This window comes from Natrix helvetica (genome assembly GCF_964273705.1).
Source record: "Natrix helvetica genome assembly, chromosome: 1".
NCBI classification, from domain to species: Eukaryota; Metazoa; Chordata; class Lepidosauria; order Squamata; family Natricidae; genus Natrix; species Natrix helvetica.
In genome coordinates, this window is record NC_138548.1 from 201136780 (window position 1) to 201155421 (window position 18642).

General features: G+C 45.7%; 2 protein-coding genes across 4 annotated transcripts in view; both read left to right on the plus strand.

The window, feature by feature from the left end:
* Positions 1 to 1828: 1828 nt before the first annotated feature.
* Positions 1829 to 15194, plus strand: PGLYRP2 (peptidoglycan recognition protein 2). The gene is made up of 5 exons (XM_081962001.1): positions 1829 to 1929; positions 7887 to 7989; positions 10991 to 11887; positions 13324 to 13534; positions 14299 to 15194. Exons 2-5 carry the CDS (start codon positions 7926 to 7928, stop codon positions 14636 to 14638), a joined length of 1512 nt encoding a protein of 503 aa, XP_081818127.1. The 5' UTR covers positions 1829 to 1929; positions 7887 to 7925; the 3' UTR covers positions 14639 to 15194.
* Positions 15195 to 15316: 122 nt separating this feature from the next.
* RASAL3 (RAS protein activator like 3) overlaps positions 15317 to 18642 on the plus strand; it is a 53874-nt gene continuing 50548 nt past the window's right edge. For all 3 annotated transcript variants that reach the window (XR_014176133.1, XM_081961758.1, XM_081961762.1), the window contains exon 1: positions 15317 to 15455. The gene's annotated coding sequence lies outside the window, so the exon portion shown is untranslated. The remainder of the gene's footprint in view (positions 15456 to 18642) is intronic.

The window sequence follows — 18642 nt, forward strand, 5'->3', positions numbered from 1 at the left end:
AAGCCCTAGTGCAGAACAGATAATTAATCTTTAATAAAGGCCATAACTTTATTATGGCAGAGCCTCACCTCTCATCATGAAATAATAATATATAATAATAATATATATTTCCTCCCATCCCTTTTACACGGCTCCCGCTAAGCTCTGGTAAGGAGAAGAGCCTTTGGGGAGTGAAGAGGAAGAGGAGGGAGGAGGAGGAGGAGGTGCGTGCGCGGGGCGGTGCCAGCTGGGCAACCGGCGAAGGCAGGAGGGTTCTCAGAAGCGCCAATAACCTTCCTGCCTCCGCTGTACTTTGCACGCTCTTCGCAAGTGCAATAGACGTCCAGAAGTGGTAGGGGCTGTTGAGCTCAAAGCCCAAACCCCATTAGCCACAAAAGCCGCTTCTGGACGTATATTGCAGTCGTGAGGAGTGCGCAAAGTCCAGCAGAGGCAGGAAGGTTCTCGTCGTTCCCCAGTTATGTTTGTGGTTTCGTCATCAAGACAAAGTCCGGGAGCACCGACAACATTTCTTCCTCCGCTGGACTTTGTCTTGATGATGTTGCCGCAGCTGCTGGGCGCAGACGGACGGAGGTAGCCTGAGTGGTGCCGAGGCAGTCCGGCAGACGAGCGACCGAGGATCAGGCTGCCTGATCCTCCATCACTCGCTCGCTCTTTCGTCCGGCCAGACCCCTTGGTGCCGCTCTGGCTACCTCTGTCCGGCCATGCCCAGCAGCTGCGGCAACGTCATCAAGACGAAGTGGCTTGGAGGCGAAGTGCTTTTCAGTGCTTTTCTGTGTGTCTGGCGTTTAGGTAGATAGCCGGATGTCCTAAACTCCAGATGCACAGAAAAGCACTGAAAAGCAGCTGCTGTTAGGGACCGCGGAGCGCGAGCCGGCGGAGCGTGCTCAGGAAGGCGGGAATGGGATCACATGTGCTGGAGGCTGAGGCAGCCTCAGCCTCCAGCATATGTGGTCCCATTCCCCGCCTTCCTGATGACGTCACCAACCTCACCAGCCATAAACCTCACCGCACGTCACTGCTTTAACTCCAGTTCTGGCAGTCTCCACCCACCTATCAATTGCCATCACTGCCAGTTTATTTTGCTGCTCTATTTACACCAGAAGACTGTTATAGAGATGTGGGGTGGGGGGATCCTCTGCGTAAGGATTGGAGATTTTGGAGGCCAGGTGGGAAGATGCTAAAGCTGGAATTGTACCTTTAAAAGTTAAGTTGTCCAGTGAAGGTCATCCATGGACCAGGTAATGTTTAACTTCCTTAAATTAACAATCACTTGACCATCTGTTAGTAAAGCCTTGCTTTACGCTGTGGAAATCCCTACTGCCTTTAGCAAACATTGAAAATAAAGTTTGTGACTTAGTTGCGTTTGAGGAACAAGGAATCGGGAGAAAAAGAAAGGTGTTCCTGACAAAACATAGAAATACAGTATTTATAAGCTAGTGAAGAAGGCAGGGAGGTCATGCCTTGACCTCTATTAAATTATTGGAGGGGGTGGGGTACTTTTTACAGCATCAAAAAGAACTCTTCTCTATCCTGATCTCAAATGTAGCTTTGGGGGAGTCTCGCAAACCAAGCCTCCACCCTACTTGATAGGCCTGACACAATCATCTCAATTCTAGAGAGGCCAGCAAGTTCCTGCATAGCTGTCCCTGGTGCCCTCATTGTGTCTCCCAGCAGAACTGTGGCAGATCCCTGTGTTGAGCACTAAAGGAATCTCCCTTCAAAGGTCAACCAAGTCAAAGAGCAGGGCTGAGTTCCTTTGGGCGGCTCCTGTTGATTGATACTGAGCCAACCAGCCTGGCAAGAGTGCAGAAACAACAGGTACAGCATCTGAACTGAGAAGGGGGAAGTTGCTTGTGTAATTCAGGGGATTATATAAGATCCGTGGAAGCCCAAGCAAACACCTGTGAATCTGCCACTTTCAGAAGGGAGGTGAGTGCTAATTTTTCTATAGGAAACTCTGGGTTGGGCATCCGGAGAGAGTGCTAACCACCAGATTGCTGTTCTTTATCCAAGTCTTTCCTTACAGTCCCAAATAATTTCTAGTCTTTGTGTTTCTGATTCTACATCTCTGCCACATTTAACTGAGACTGTGGGAACACTACTTGATATTCAATGCAGGATGTAACATAATGAAATCTTATGCAGCTTTTCTCTGTTGCTTACAGGTAGTCCTTGAGTTTACAAGCATAATGAAACTTGCTTATTATAGTCTCAAATCATAATGGTAGCAAAATGGGTTGGTCATGTGGCTGACCCGATTTTATGATGGTTTTAGGGCAGTTGTTAAGCAAATGTAGTTGTAAAACAAATCCAATGGTCATTAAGCAAACCAATGGTGTTCTATGGATGCGGTTTTGCTGAAAACTAGAAATAGCTGTTGATTTTTGACAAAACTGTAGTAAAATCCGATCAAGTGACCTTGGGACTCTGCAAACAGTCATAAATGTGGCTGTTTTCCAGAGTGTCCAAAGCATGGTCACATGACTGCCAAGGGAGGGTGATGGTCAGAACTCTGGATCTGGATCATGAGTCCCTTTCTCAGGTTGATCAGAACTTCAAAGGGTCACTAAGGAATTGGTCATAAGTCAAGGATTATCTGTATTATGCAGACATATGGACTAAGGAGCTACAGGACTTTCTGAGCCCCCCAGATCACTCCTAGTAATGAAGCTGCACCAATAAGGCAGGGAAAGCATTCAGTTCCTAGAACTCTTTCTGACCCTAAATAAAAACTGTGCTCTGAGTCACATGACTGGGGAAGAGGAGGGGGGGGGAGTTAGAATGGAAGAGCCAGTAATACTGCGAGCAGCTGCTGAGCAGCCTGTCCCATTAGAGATATGTTGGAGGATTTTTTTTCTGAATTTGTTTCTCTACAGCAAAAACAGTTATTTTCCGCCAACTTCCTCCCCCTCCCAACAAATTTAGTCTCCTTTTCCTGGTTTTTGTGGAATTATTTGCTGCAGGCCAGTTGGACAAATAAATGGAGTCCCAAGTTCCTTTATCTATGTTTTGCTAACATTCTACAGGAATGGAAAGACAAATGATGTCACAAATAATGGGCACAGGTCCACTATTCATGATGGAGGAACTAAGAAACAAGACAGTCTTTCTACCACCAAGGCACAGAATAATTTTGATGGGTGCTCTAGCTTTGAAGTCATTTAAACTGCTTTGTGTAGGAATACCTGCAGGCTTAAAGGAACAGTTATTGCTTGGCTCAAACAGCTGGGGAGAATTTAAGTAACCCACAAGACATTTTGCCTTTAATATGCCATAGATATTTCAAGGAAGCAAACATACCCCAACAGGGAGATGTCATAAAATTACCCATTCAGCAGCATATGTCTATATGTTCTATGCATTTATGATCAGAAGAGATCAGATTACAGTATTTAAAAAACTATATTTTCCAATCCTGTGAAATAAACCTGGAAATACATGGGTCACAACCTGTGATGCTGGAAAATAAAGATACTGTAGAACTCTAGAATGAAGGGGTGACTATGACTATTTCAGCTTCCAAAACAAAGGGGGAAATTCAAAGTTGCTGTTATATTTAAGGTAGGTATGCTTCCTGATGGGGAAAAAATATTACAACAGTACTGGATAAAGCGGCATAAACCTATAAGAAACAGGCAGACAAACACTGGGCTCCGCAACGGCCATTCCGAGTGGGAGAGAAGGTTTACCTCTCCACAAAATATTTGAGATTAAAACTGCCTAGCAAGAAACTGGGGCCAGGGTTTATGGGACCATTCCCCATAGTAAAGATCATCAACCCAGTCACAGTGCAATTGAAACTGCCTTGATTGTTGGGGAAGATACACCCAGCATTCCATAGCAGCCTCTTAAAACCCGTGATTGGATCCACTCTGAGACCACTACCCCGGGAGTCCCCGGGCCCTATGGTCATAGGGGGCCAAACCCATTATGAAGTTCAGCGTATCCTTGATTCAAGGTGGCACAGGAGACAACTCCAATACTTAATCAAGTGGAAGGGCTACCCCTTATCAGAGGCGTCTTGGGTGAAAAGTAGAAATATCCAGGCTGATCGCCTTACAGCAAAATTCCATGCAGAAAATCCAAGCAAGCCTGGGGGAGGGACACATCCCTAAGTTATACACTTGTACTCAGATTGCTTTGTTTTATACAGGTCGCTTTCAGGAAGTGAGGGGAGCCGGATGTCAACGCCTAAGGCGTTTCCATGACTACTATCCCTTGAGAAGGGGAGGGAAATGCCATGTATAGTTATGGGCAGAGTAAAAGTCTCATATTTCTGTACTGGGATGTGAATGCGCATGTCCAGAACCCTGCTATAATGTCCTGTTGGAGAATGTGATTGATGACCTCAGCCAGAGGGGAGGGGGCACAGGGGTAAAGGTCAGACACCATTAAATGTGATTTAGTTTCAGCTGCACAGAAGTCCGTGCCAAGATGTTAGTCCTAATAAACGAATGGTTTTTTTTTAAATTTTGTCTCGGGGCTCGTAAATTAATTAGGTCAACTCTTGGAACCTTCACAGAAATGTTAATGGATAACGTTTAACGATTTCTATATGTGTTGGCATTGGTAAAAGCAATTAGATATAAGCCTTAAATAGTGAGTTGGGGAAAAAAAAGGGGGGGGGAATGTTTAGATATCTTATCAATTGATTTTTTTTTCAGAATATGTTATAAAGGGTAATTACTGGAGGTTTATTGGAATAGTTAATGAATGCCAGTAGGTGGTTGTGTCTTTAAATACAAATGATTCCAGATGAAAGCACGTTTAAATAATTATAGTTAAATGAGAATGGTGGTACATTGATAGTAAAATACATAAAGATTTTTTATTTAAAATGTACAATTCAACATGAAGGAAGTATAAATAATGATTGTGGTAGCAATGCACGAAATCTATTGGTAACCAATCGACGTGCTTTCTACAAGATGTAATGAAGGATGATTCTTTTTTTTTGTGTTCTTGTTTAATTAAAACAATTAAAAAAATTAGGAAAAAAAAAGAATGAATAAGAACACTGGGTGTTGCTAATGGTGTAGACGAGAAAGAGGGGATAATATCAAGGTCACATCAGTGGTTGTATTCTGCCAGTTTGGCCGAACCAGTAGTGGTGGTGGTGCTGACATCATCACCAGTTCAGCCGAACCGGTAGTGGCGGTCAAACTGACATCATCACGCATGTGCAGAAGGTAGCGCTCTCGCTACTGAACTGGTAGTGAAGAAAAGGATTTCATGCCTGGGTCACATGAAGGGTTAGTATTGCTTTATACTGCCTTGGTAAGACCACATTTGGAATACTGCGTCCAGCTTTGACCAGTATGATACAAAAAAGATGTTGAGACTCTAAAATGCAGAGAAGAGCAATAAGGATGATTAGTGAACTGGTGGTTAAAACATATGATGAACAGTTACAGGAATTGGGCGTGTCTAAGGAGATTAGGGATGACATGATATCAGTTTTAGAATATGAGGGTGTGTCACAGAGAAGAAGGTATTGATCTATTCTCCAAAGTACTTGAGGGCAGGACAAGAAATAAGTTATGGGTGGCAGCTAATCAAGGAGAGATCCAATCTAGAACTAAGGAGAAATTTTCTGTTACGGAGAACAGTCAGTGGAACAGGTTGCCTTCAAAAGTTGTGGATGCTCGATGAATGGAGGTTTTAAAGAAGAGATTGGACATCTACTAGTCTGGAACAGTATAGGGCCACGATGGTGAACCTATGGCATGCATGCTGGAAGTGGCACGCAGAGCAAGCTCTCCAGATTTGTTGCTCTTCTGGGATCCGGCACGCCAGCCAGCTGGTCTTCACAGGTGTGGGAGTGCCAGAAACGGGAAGAATAACTGCCTGGTATGTATGTGCGCATCAGGAAGATGATCATCCAGTTTCCTGTGCATGCATGTGCACTGGCCAGCTGGTCTTCACATACGCATGGGAGCCAGAAACTGGAAGACTAGGTGACCAGTGCACATGCCAGAAACTGGAAGATCATCTTCCCGGTGCGCGCATGCGCACCAGGCAACTGCTCTTCCAGTTTCCAGTGTGCATATGTACACCAGCCAGCTGGTCTTCGCGTGCACACAGCTCTTACCTCAAAGAGGGGCCTGATCTTGTTCCTTTCCAGGTAGGCTTGAATTCTGTTTTGCTGACGAGATGCCATCAGCTTGCCAAGAAATGAAGACTGCTGTTTGCGTGCTGCTTTTCCAACAACTCCTGCTATCCTTTTTCCAGCTCGCTCCACAAAACGAGCAGGCTGAGAACAGCAGGGTAGGGCTCTCTGCCGCCCCAGAACTGTGCCGTGCCGGGGAGTTTTACTGGGCACCCAGTGTGGCTGGTAGCAGCAGCAGCAGTAGTGGTAGCAGAGGTGGCAGCAGAGCATGCCAGAGCCCTCTGCCACCGTGGAACTGTGCTGCGCCAGGAAGTTTTCTTGGGCGTCTAGTGCAGCCAGTAGCAACAGCCACTCCTGCAATACCAGAGGCTTCAGGAGATGCTAGTCCGGCAGGGATGGGGGTGGTGGCTGGACAAGCTTCGCAGCCACATGGCTGCAAAGCTTGCCGAGCCGCCCCCTCTCCCCACCAGGCTAGCATCTCCCAAAGCCTCCAGCTGTGAAGCTTGCCATGCTGCCCCCCATCCCCCTCCCTGCCTCACCTTCACAATGCAAGCAGCTTCGGAAGACACTAGCCTGGTGGGAAGAGTGGGGGTAGCCTGGCAAGCTTTGCAGTCGTGTGGCTGCGAAGCTTGCCTGGCCACCCCCTGCCCCCCTCGCAATGCTGGCAGCTTCGGGAGATGGTAGCCTGGTGGGGAGGGGGATGCAGCCCGATAAGCTTTGCAGCCACGCAACTGTGAAGCTTGCCAGGCTGCCCCCCCCCCCCCGCCAGGCTAGTGTCTCCTGAAGCCACCGGCTGCGAAGCTTGTGCTGCAAAGGTTCGCCAACACTGGTATAGGTTCTCCTGCCTTATAAGGGGTTAGGCTAGAAGATCTCCAAAGTCCCTTTGAACTCTGTAATTCTGTATTAAGGATGGAGGAGGGGTAGCTGTGTCAGTTGGCATTTAATTCTAACAAAAATATGAGGACATTTCTGAAGCTCATCTAGTCCACATTTGGCTAATGCAACAGCTCCTCTGATTCTTGATATAGAAAACAAAAACAAAATGAAATTTACCAGGTAAATCCTTTGATAATCTCAAATGACAATATTGATCAAAAAGTGCAAGGGGAGGATTGTTCCATAACTGGAGAAAATTTGAGCAAAAAAATAGGTGGATGTAGGCCATCTGTTGCTACAAGGAATTCATTATGGACAATCCTGTACCCAAGTATTACAGGAAACTAATCTGAAATTAAAGTGTACATAGGAAAAGTCAACATTTTAAAGGAAAGGACACAGTTGCTATACTAGTTTAAACTGTTAACTGGCACCTTAATTTGAGAAGCAAGACTGAATCACATATCTCCCATAGAGGAGCAAATTGTTTCATACACAACATTAAGGTTTAGCAAAGAGAAAACTCCCTGGGTGTGCATATGTGCACTCAAGCAGTTGCTTGGATATCTGTGTGTACACTGCAGCAGCACAAGTTGTGTCCTTATCATGACAGGGGAGGGGGGGAGCTGGTTTCCCTGTTTCCAAAATGCAGCCTGGCTCAACCAGAGATCTGCAGAAATTTTGAATGGGAACCATTTCACAAACTCTCAGGTGTTTCCATCCCAGCAAAGAGATGGATATTCCTGGCCTACCAGCTTTCTTGGCCAATTTTCAGAATAATGTAGACAAGAGTCCAAAGATCAGGCTGCCTTCCTTATTGGCCTTTGAGCTATTTGTGTGGCCCAGCCCGCTAGCTTTTATTTATTTTTCCTTCCTCATTTTCCTTTTCCTTGCCTTGCAGGTGCCATAACCATAAGTTGTGCTTCACACCACCAACAGGATGTTACTGATATGGTTGGGACTTGTGCCAATGATGGGATTTTGTCTCAGCACAGCCCATGCAGGTAACATTCGAGGCAGCAGATCACTTTTTCTTGCAGGCAACCTAAACTTCACCAAACTGCTTGGGTAAAAAGCAAGTTCTGCCATTTGGCCGGAAGCCCCAACCGGGGTTTACTCTTCTGGAGGTGGCAAGACTCAACCTCTCCCTGTATGCATTGTGTCCCCCTCCTCCTTGTTTTCTAACAGTATTATATTATTGTTTTATTATTTTAATGTGTACTAGTTTTAATGTTTGTAAGCTGTCCAGAATCATCTCTAATGAGATGGGTGGCAAATAAATGTAATAAAAAACAAACTAAATAAATAAACTTAGCTGGAAAAGGGTAGAGGCGCTAGGGATGGCGGTGGTGGGACTGCAAATGAGTCCAACAATGATTCCACATGCATATTAGGAAAATGAAAGTGTATCATTTTTTTCTTTCAATTTTCTATCTGTTATACTGCAATATTTTGACTGCAGCATTCCAGGCAACGGTCTGATTCACCCTGGAAAGGCCCCACTGCGCTTCCATTTTTCAGCTTTTCCTCTCAGGATATGCTGAATCTTATATCTTTTTTAAAAAAAACCATGCTAGCTAGAGAAGAGGCATTTGTAATCAGATAGAACACTGAGTTGGGAAAGCTTGGCCAAGGCTGCCCCTTGACCTCTGGATGCAGGTCAGCCTTTCTATCCCATCCATGCCCCATCTTAGGGTTGAAGTGTAGGGCATGCTGACAAATAGCAAGTCAAATGGAGCAGGGGACATTTGGGAAGTTTACTGTTTTGTGATCAGCTCACTCAAAGAGCCATTTGGACCCGTTTCCCACAGAAAAACAAAACACTGGGCGCCACAAAACCTGGGTGGGATGGCCAACACAATGTCACTCACTCCCACCCAGTCACATGACACCCCCCCAGCCACGCCTACCTATGTTTTCTTTTCTGTGGGGAAATGGAATCTCTCTCTGTCTCTGTGTCTCTGTGTCTCTGTCTCTCTGTCTCTGTCTGTGTGTGTGTGTGTGTGTGTGTGTCTCATCTCTATCTCATCTCTCTCTCTTTCTCCCTCTCTGTCTCTTTTCCCCCTCTCTGTCTCTCTCTCTCTGTCTCTCTCTCTCTCTCTGTCTCTCTGTCTCATCTCTATCTCATCTCTCTCTCTTTCTCCCTCTCTGTCTCTTTTCCCCCCCCCCTCTCTCTCTCTCTCATCTGTGTGTGTGTGCACGCCCTCTTGAACCATTTCTAAAAATAGGTGAGGGCTTGGGTTTTCTTTTTTTTGCTGATGTTGTTCTTTCTTCTTCTTTGAGTGCTTTTTACCATATGATTTAAATCAAGAGTCATTTCAGGTTCCCTGCTATGGCTCCCTGTCAGCTGAACCCACTACTGGTTGGCCCCGCCCCTCACCCTGCCCTCCCAGTCACTCCTCGCCTGGCCTGAGAAGGTAAGGGTGACAGGAGGGGGCAATGGAGACTCACTTCATATTCCAGAGTGGGAGCAAAGTGCCCTTGTACTTGCTCTATCTCTTGCTGGGTCTCACAGGCACTTCTTCCAGTCCTTGTTGGTGCTGCGCACACCTCAGTCGCTTGGGGAGGTGCATGTCTTGCTCTCTGCCCTGAGACACTGACCTGGCCCAGCTGCGGTCAATGCTCCATGTCATAATGGGCTCAAGGAGGAGGAGAGGACACTGTCTCCCCCATTGTGAAGTGCGCTAAATTTAACCATGCTGCACAAGGCACTGCAAGAGCAGCGGGCAGGCTATGGAGATGGCAACAGCAGCAGCATTGGCTGCAGCTGGGCTAGGGATGGAGAGCGACCAAGGTGTGCACAGCATCAACAAGGGCTGGAAGAAATGCCCATGGAACCCAGCAAGAGATGGGGCAAGTACAGGGGCACTTCGCTCCCACTCTGGAAAGTGGAGCAAGTATCCATCACCCACCCACCCACCCCAGTCACCCTTACCTTCTCAGGCCAAGCGAGGAGTGACTAGGAGGGGAGGGCAAGGAGTGGGGCCAGCCAGTGGTGGGTTCAGCTGACATGGAGCCACAGCAAGGGGACCAAAAGGCCGCATGTGGTTCTAGAGCCACAGGTTGCCGACATCTGTCCTATACCATATTACCTTCCATAACCATGCACTGGTTAAAGCATATTGTTGGAGCATAATCAGTATCCAGAAATACACTGCTTAAAAAAAATCAAGATGTATTTCCTATGACTGTAGTATTTGATGGTTCAAATAAGTCTTACCCATAACTGAACCCCCCAAAGCATAATTCATAATCTGATATAATTAGGCATATAGAGTAAATTCTACTCACTTCAATGAGATTTTCTCTCTTCCCTTTAATAATACCAGTTGAACCACAGAGGTTTTGAGCAAAGTAATGTGGCATCATTTGGCAATAGTCATCCAATATGTAAGGAGGTTTAGGGTAAAAGTATCATTTTGTCATTTGAGAATATGCACTACTCCTTTTAAAAAAAACATTTTTTCACAAAAAAACCCTGTTGCTTAGGGTTTTTTGTATATTGAACAGATGAAGTTCAATTTATTAGTTAATTTAACCAAAGAAATGTACAACAAAGAAATTCCAGTTTGGGTGGAGAAATGTTAATGGCAGAAATGTTCATTCAAAAATATGTTCTCTTATTTTATGAAAATGTGTGATGGGATGGAAATTAAAGTTGGTTGCTGCCTGGACATTAATTTTTGTCTTTTAGAGAAATAATTTGTCAGGAAATCCTCTAGTTTTAATCCACACGCAGAAACAAATGGCTGTTTCATAAGAGAACAATTCACTTCTTTTTATTCCACAGCCCACCTTATCATCATTTTGTCATTACAAAACACCTGGATCCATTTCAAATTATGCTTCTCTGTGTGTTATTGGCCACTTATGCCAGCTATTTGTGCAAGTACAATTTCATTCAGAATATTCTATCCAAGAGTGCATAACCCATAAGCTTTAGTTGCCCCTTCTCACTCACTGCTTGCTACTCTAATTGTGATTTCTGATTCCTGCTGTTTTCAGGTAACTTGATACTCCATATGGACACTGTGATTGAAATTCTGAACGATGTGGAATGCCACTTCAAAGGAAGCCCAGACCTAGTTATGGCAGAGCTGTACCAGGAATTGGAGTTTTGTAATAGTAAAATTTGCCAATTTGTTCTTGGTCCAATGACTTCTAGGACCTTGAACTTGCCTTATCTGAGTAAGGCAAAGAGAATATTCTTAAAAAATCTAGTGAATCATACACTTGATGGCTCCCAAGTGGAACATGGGGTAGTCTTAACTCCTGATGGAACCACAGTTTCAATTAGTCATTTACTTGCTGGAATAGCAGCTGGATTGAAAATAAAAAATGAGTTGACTCTGCCTGAGAAACTTTTGATCGCTGATCCTTCAAACAGTTCTGGAGAAGAATCGCGGCTTTCTTTGGATCCCCTCATTTCCAGCACTATTTCAGTGGACCTTGGAATGACTTTTCTGTTCTTTTACTTTAAGCAGAGTCAGGTAGCCCTGGGACCAAATGGCTGTTGGGATAGTATTTCTGAACCCGGTACTTTTATCTTAATGGGTCCTCCCTCATATATGACTGATGCTGTTATCAACGGTGCAATGGATGGCTTTATTTTGGGCACTTACTTGGCAGACAAGGTTGACCCACCATCCAATATCAGTGTTCTGCTGAATGACTATTATGGCTCTAAGGGCCTGGATGGGGAAGAAAAGATCCGGAGCAACTTCCGCAGAAAATGTTTTGCAGCACTACTGAGTAAAGAAAAGCTACAGGAGCAGGTAGAAAATGCCCTGCGCTTTCTCTGGAAGATGAATGAAGTCAGCTCCCTCCTCGAAGGAATCACAGACAAGGAATTGACATTTCTGGCAAAACAAGCTGTTGATGAGTTCATGACGATGTATGTAGGTATGTCACTTGTTGGAAAAATAGACATCCTGATAGGATTTCACTTATTGCTGATGTTTGAGATACTACATTGCTGGTAATTAGTTCAAGTGAGGTCATTTATTTAACTTATTTGCAACATTTACACACTCCCCTCTTCTTACGTCCATTCTAAGCAAACATCTCATGGCATGTAAAGTACAATCCCTGCAGTGTCAACAGACACTGTTAGTTAAATGAAACCTCTTCTCAGGCTCTTGAACCATCCATGTAGACATTATGGAGCTAATGAAAAGATAATGGCCTTCAGCCACAATATGCTTTCTAGGCCATCACAATATTTTGCTGTCCTACTATTATTCGCTGATACAGTCTAGCATATTGTGTCTCAGGGTTAAGCACACACTTGGGGGAAGTGGGGGAGGTTGAGGTTGGCTAATTGACACAAGATGTCCTCATTCTATTGCAGATGGAATACCAATGGGAACTCTCAAGCAGGACATGAGAGCAAGCATGTCTCCTGCTCTGCACACTTATGGCATTGAGAAACACATTGCTCCTGATACTGTGTATACTGAATTGAATTGAATTGAATTTATTAGATTTGTTAGCCGCTCCCTCTCCATGAAGGGACTCGGGGCGGCGTACAATAAATAAAAACACATATTATACAATTAAAACATTTCACGGAGGAGGTGTCAAAATCGCATAGTACAATACATAGGAATAGTCATAATAAAATTAAAATTAAAATACCCCAATATAAAATTACAAATTTAAAAGATTGCCAGGAGAATAAAGATGGAACTATAATTGAGCCAGGCCGGCTAGTTGAAAAAGGTGGGTCTTGAGTTTTGAACGGAAGGAGCGGAGGTCAGTAGTAATCCTAATGTCGGGGGGAGGTCATTCCAGAGGGCTGGGCCCATCACAGAGAAGGCCCTGCTCCTGGGCGCCGCCCTCTGGCACTGCTTAGTGGACGGCACCCGGAGAAGTCCCTCTCTGTGAGAGCGAATTGGTCGTTCCTTATTGCTTAGCTATAAGGAACAGATGCCACTGTCACCTTCATTTCCCTGGATTTGTCAGGTTTCACTTTAAGCTGCCAAGTTTAGAAGCCAAGTGTTGGGATAACAATATCCATAGTTTGACTATGTACTGGGACAAAAAGTACTGTCTATGGTTCAATATGATTTGGGAAGGGCAACTTCTCACAGTGTTACATATAGAGTAGTTGGAAGTCTTCCTAGCTATACTGTCTCTGTCATATTTTATTTTATGAATGTTTATAATTTCTTGCTCATCTCTGGATTCTTGCTACCTCTTTGCTATAATATACTGGGTGATTTGATAGTAGGCACTGCATTATCAGCAGTGTCCTGGCTTCCTGCTTTCTGGTATGCTGCAATGTTTGCCCTCTTTTGCCCTTCAGCTCTGATGTTTTTCTCCTCACTCTCCTATAGAATGTCCTGCCATAATCCCACGGTGCATATGGGGGGCTCGTCGTTATAAAGGAACACCCACTCAACTTAAGCTGCCCTTGGAATTTGTCTATATCCATCACACCAGCACCCCTTCTAAGCCATGCCGAAACTTCTCCTCTTGTGCAGCTGACATGCGGAGTATGCAGCGATTCCACCAAGATTACCGTGGTTGGGATGACATTGGCTACAGGTGTCTTTCTGCAATATACATTTCCAATAAACAAACCAGCTGGACATTTTAATAGCATTTTATCAAATTATATTGTAGAATGTATTTTATATTTAGACTATTCAAAGTTGCTTACTGCTTTTACAGTAGGGTAAAATGTGCGTGAAGAGCAAAATTCCAATTAACACAAGGAAAAAAATCTTCCCTGTTCAAAGTACAATACAATACAATACAATACAATAGTAGAGTTGGAAGGGACCTTGGAGGTCTTCTAGTCCAACCCCCTGCCTAGGCACGAAACCCTATACCGTTTCAGACAAATGGCTATCCAACATCTTCTTAAAGACTTCCAGTGTTGGGGCATTCACAACTTCTGGAGGCAAGCTTTCCACTGATTAATTGTTCATTGGGGAGCTCTATATTTGAACAAACGTTAATAGATCAAAGATGAGCATCTGCTTATTGTCTTGCATTCCTCTATCAATGTTTGGTTTGAAGCAGCAATACCATACATTTGTTTCATATGCTCCCATTTTAGCTGCACTGGATTATAAATCGTATAGATTGCTGTTTATTTCTAGGAAGGCTTATTTCAATAATGTTCACTTTCACATCCATTTGTTTTTAAAAGTATCCTTCTACTCATTCAGCAATGAGTACATTCTTACATGGTTTTTATTTTTCCTAGAAGTGTTTTTAAAGTGCATTTCTTTTTATGAAATCGGAAAACTTCCACAAGATGTTTACCCTGCTTTTCTTGATACTTCTCTTCTGTTCCTGCACAGCTTTGTTTTTGGCAGTGATGGCTACCTCTACCAAGGCCGGGGTTGGCACTGGGTAGGAGCTCATACCCGGGGCTACAACAGCAAAGGATACGGCATCAGTTTCATTGGGGACTATATGAAGATTCTCCCTGACTCCTATGAGCTGGAACTGATGAAGAACAACTTCATTCAGTGTGCAGTGAAAGGTGCCAGGCTGCAGGCAAACTACACCATTCACGGACACCGACAGATGGTGCGCACCTTATGCCCAGGAGACAGACTTTTCCAGGAGATAGAAACATGGGAAGGTTTCAAAACAAGATGCTTTATAGCCAATGATGGCAATGAGCTTTGTATCTAATATGGAACCTGAAACTAAAGTACAAAAGATCTTTATCTCAGTATTCTTCTCAAACACCAGGGGGCGACCTTTCATACTAGCAATGGTTCAATTAAAATACATCATCAAAAATTCATTCATTTGCATTCCTTTGAAGAAAGTTAGCATCCACTCCCCTCCTAGAAGAATGAAATATTTTAGGAAATATTAAAAAGGCAGAATATTATATTTCCCTGGATGAGAAAAGAAGAAACATGTTTTAAAGACAAAGCAGCTCCCTGCAGCTCCCTTCTGCCCACTTCAGCTCCAGGGTAATGGGATTACGACATGGGCCTCAGGACATGATAGGACTAGCCCACTATCCATCAGCAAGATTCAACCAAGCCTGGGACTCAAAACAACCTACAAAGTTACCCCTGCATGGCCCCATTGGAGTCTGAGAACCAATCAGAATACATTTCTTACACAGGAACAGGAAGCTCCAAGGCAGGGCCCAAGAGCGGATATAAATTTCTCTCTCTCTCATATGCTCTTTTTGCCCAGGACCTCAAACCATGTGGTCCTGTCCACCAATAAACTATATTTCCAAGCAATCTCCATGTTTCCAGTGTCTTTCTTCCCACTTGGAACTGAACCCAGATGGACATTTCTTCTAACAATTTGCCACCCCAGATGGGACTCCAAGCTAACTTGACCAATGGACCTGGACCAGGTAAGCCTCCCTTGCTGGCAGCAGACCCATTGAGTCTGTCTGTGAGGTTTCCTGGACCTTGGCCATTTTGAACAAAGGTTTTAAAGGGTTTTTGAATGTTGAGCTCAAAGGCTTCTTGGAAAGAAGGTGAGTACCTTTAAATTTAAATTTTATAGTCCAGAAAAGCATGGGAAATGTGTCTATGCCTGTGTGTGTGTGAGTGTAGAGATCCTTCTCCCAATCACAACTGGATCTTGTTTTCTCTGTGTGTTCTACCAAGAGAGTCTGGAAATTATAGGAGGTCAGGCCAGAACACAGGACCTCCTGTTAGGTAAAGGAGAGAGAGTATGTAGAAATGGAATGAAATAGTGAATGAGAGCGTTAAACTTGGACAACCAGTGAGGAAGTCACTGTGCAAAGCCCATGAAAGGAAGGGACCCTTACCTCTGGAAGCAAGCAGAGGTCCTTCTGGACTCTTCTGAGTCTGAAAATTGTGAGCGAGGGAAAAACAGAAGGTGACAGAAGGTGTCCATACTCACTGCGGGGAGCAGTGCAGTCCTCCCAGATCACTGGGATTAAAAGAGGCAGTTACCTGTCCAGGTGGGCATAACAAAGGAAAAAAGAAAAAGGTTGTGCAAGAAGTGGGCTTTGTTCAGGGATGAAGCTGGAAAACCAATTTGGCTAAATAAAGGTACTTAAAAGAAAAGGGAAATATATAAATAAGAATGCTGGGGCTTTTGTTTGTTTATTTGTTTGTCTCTCTTCCTCTCTGTCTTCCATGCAACCATGTGATATGTTTGTTAAGATTTGTGCCTTCCCTAATTTAATGGAGATTTATGGTGGGAATGACCAGGGTGTAAAAATGAGACTTCTGTCTTCCTTGTCTGTTTTGCTTCTCTTTGTGTGTATATGTGTGTCTAAGTCTTTGAGTGCCCTCGAGGTAATGCAATGGGCGCATGGTTCCCGTGCATGCGCCCCACCCCCTACATGTGCATGCAGCTCCCCACATGCCCCCATCCCTGCACATGCACGTGTAGCCATTCCATACACACCCCAACCCTACGCATGCGCATTAGAGACCCAATGACCAGCTAGCTAGCGCGAGACACTTCCGGTGGAGATGAACTAGGGCGATGGCTCGTGTGCCCACATAGCAGGGGTGGGTTTCAACTGGTATGGACCGGTACTGAAATTTAGCGTGTCTTCCTATATCCCTTCTTCCAGAGGCCTGGTACTGGAATGCTCCCTCCCATGGCCTGCCCCGCCCCCCTGCTTGCCCCCCCTGCCCCCCAGTCACTGCTCGATCTATCTCTCTCTCTCCCCACCTATCTGCACTTACTTGCAAAGCGTGGCACAAGGGGCAGAAGCCCCCGAACCCAGCGGGGAGCCTAAGCAAAGGAGGAGGCGGAGAGCTGGGCAGAGGAAGGGGGAAACCCTAGCAAGGGCTGCCTGCCGCCAACTCAACTCCACGCAGAGCGGGCTGCAGAGGGTGTCATAAGGTAGGTTGATCAGGGCGGTGTACTCCTGCAAGAAGCTGCACTGTTACTGCTGGAGCTGCATTGCCTCGCTGGGTAGGGGACTTCTGTCCCTCTGCACTTTGCAGCCGCTGGAGCCCTGCACGGACCTCTTTGGGGTGCTGGGCAACCTGGTTCTGAGGATTCCCCCCCCAAAAAAATACTGACCGCCTGTCTTTCCAGATCTTGCAGCTTTTGGGGGGTTTTCTTTAAAAAAAACCTCTCCAGACGATCTTGAAAAGCTGCAAGGTTGCTTTGGTAGGGGGCAGATGGGCAACATTCCCCCCCTGTCCATGGCGCCTGCAGCCTCAGAGCCAGCGGGGAGCCTAAGCAAAGGAGGAAGAGGAGAGCTGGGCAGAGGAAGGCAGAAACCCTAGCGAGGGCTGCTGGAGCTGCATTGCCCCACTGGGTTCAGGGACTTCTGCCCCCCGTGCTGTGCTTTGCAGCCGCTGGAACCCTACACATACCTGCATCCCAAATAAGTCTGTGCAGAACTCCAGCAATTGCAAAATGCAGCACGAGGGGCAGAAGTCCCCGAACCCATGGGGTAATGCAGCTCCAGCAGTAGCAGTAGTTTCCCCCTTCCTCCTCCCAGCTCTCCGCCTCCTCATTTGCTTAGGCTCCCTGCTGGGTTCAGGGGCTTCTGCCCCTCGTGCCACGCTTTACAGTTGCTGGAGCCCTGTACGGACCTCTTCAGAGTGCTGGCTGGGCAACCTGGTTCTGGGGATCCCCCCCAAAAAGACTGTTCACCCGTCTCTCCAGATCTTGCAGCTTTTTCACGGTTTTCTTTTTAAAAAAACGCCTCTCCAGACGATCTTGAAAACCTGGGAGGTTGCTTTGGGAGGGAGCAGATGGGCAACATTTTCCCCCTCCCCCATCCCTGGGCAACTGCAGCCTTGGAACCTTTTCTTTTTAAAAAGGAAGCGGTCTTTTGGGGGGGCGTACTGCCGAGGACGGGCACTGGATGGAATGCTGGTGGCTCTGGGAGCCAGGCTATGCGTGGAGGAGCCGGCGGCCAACAAGGGGGTGCTGCCCAGCTGGCCCTCTCTCGGCAGCAGCAGTGAGTTCCACGATGCTGACTTCAAGGTGAGGGGCAGGCGCTCTTTCTTTCTCCAAAGGTGTGCGAGAAAGCACCTCCACTGCCCAAATATGTGAAGGAAGGAAGCGGCAGACTCCTTTGCCTCGGCTATGCACACCTCCTTTCTTTCTTCACCTCCTCGAACGAGTGAATGAGGCGCTCACTGGCCACTAAACTGCCTGTTAGCCATCATTCAAACCAGCCCGCTTCCTCTCTCCCAGCATGGGCTCTCTGGAGAGGGAGGGAAGGTCCCTCTCAAAACCTTGCTTGTCCTGGTGGCACCCCAGCAGTAGCAGCTGAGTGAGGGAAGGAGGAATTCTGGGAGTTGAAGTGTGCAAGTCTTAAAGCTGTCAGGTTTGAACACCCCTGGGTTTTTTTTCTAAAGAATTAGGGGTGCAAGGGTCTGGTAATTTGACAGCTTTAAGACTTGCACACTTCAATGCCAGAGTTCCTGAGCTAACATGACCAGAGGAGGAGTTCTGGGATTTGAAGTCCACAAGTCTTAAAGCTGTCAAGTTTGAACACTCCTGGTTTTTTTTTCTAAAGGGTTAGGGGTGCAAAGGTCTTGTAACTTGACAGCTTTAAGACTTGCGTGCTTCAAATGCTAGAGTTTCTGAGCCAACATTTTGGTTGCTAAGCAAGAGTGTTGTTAAGTGAGTTTCACCACATTTTACAAGTTGGCCATGCCCGCCCAGTCACATGACTGCCAAGCCACTGCCACATGGTCACATGACCACCAAGC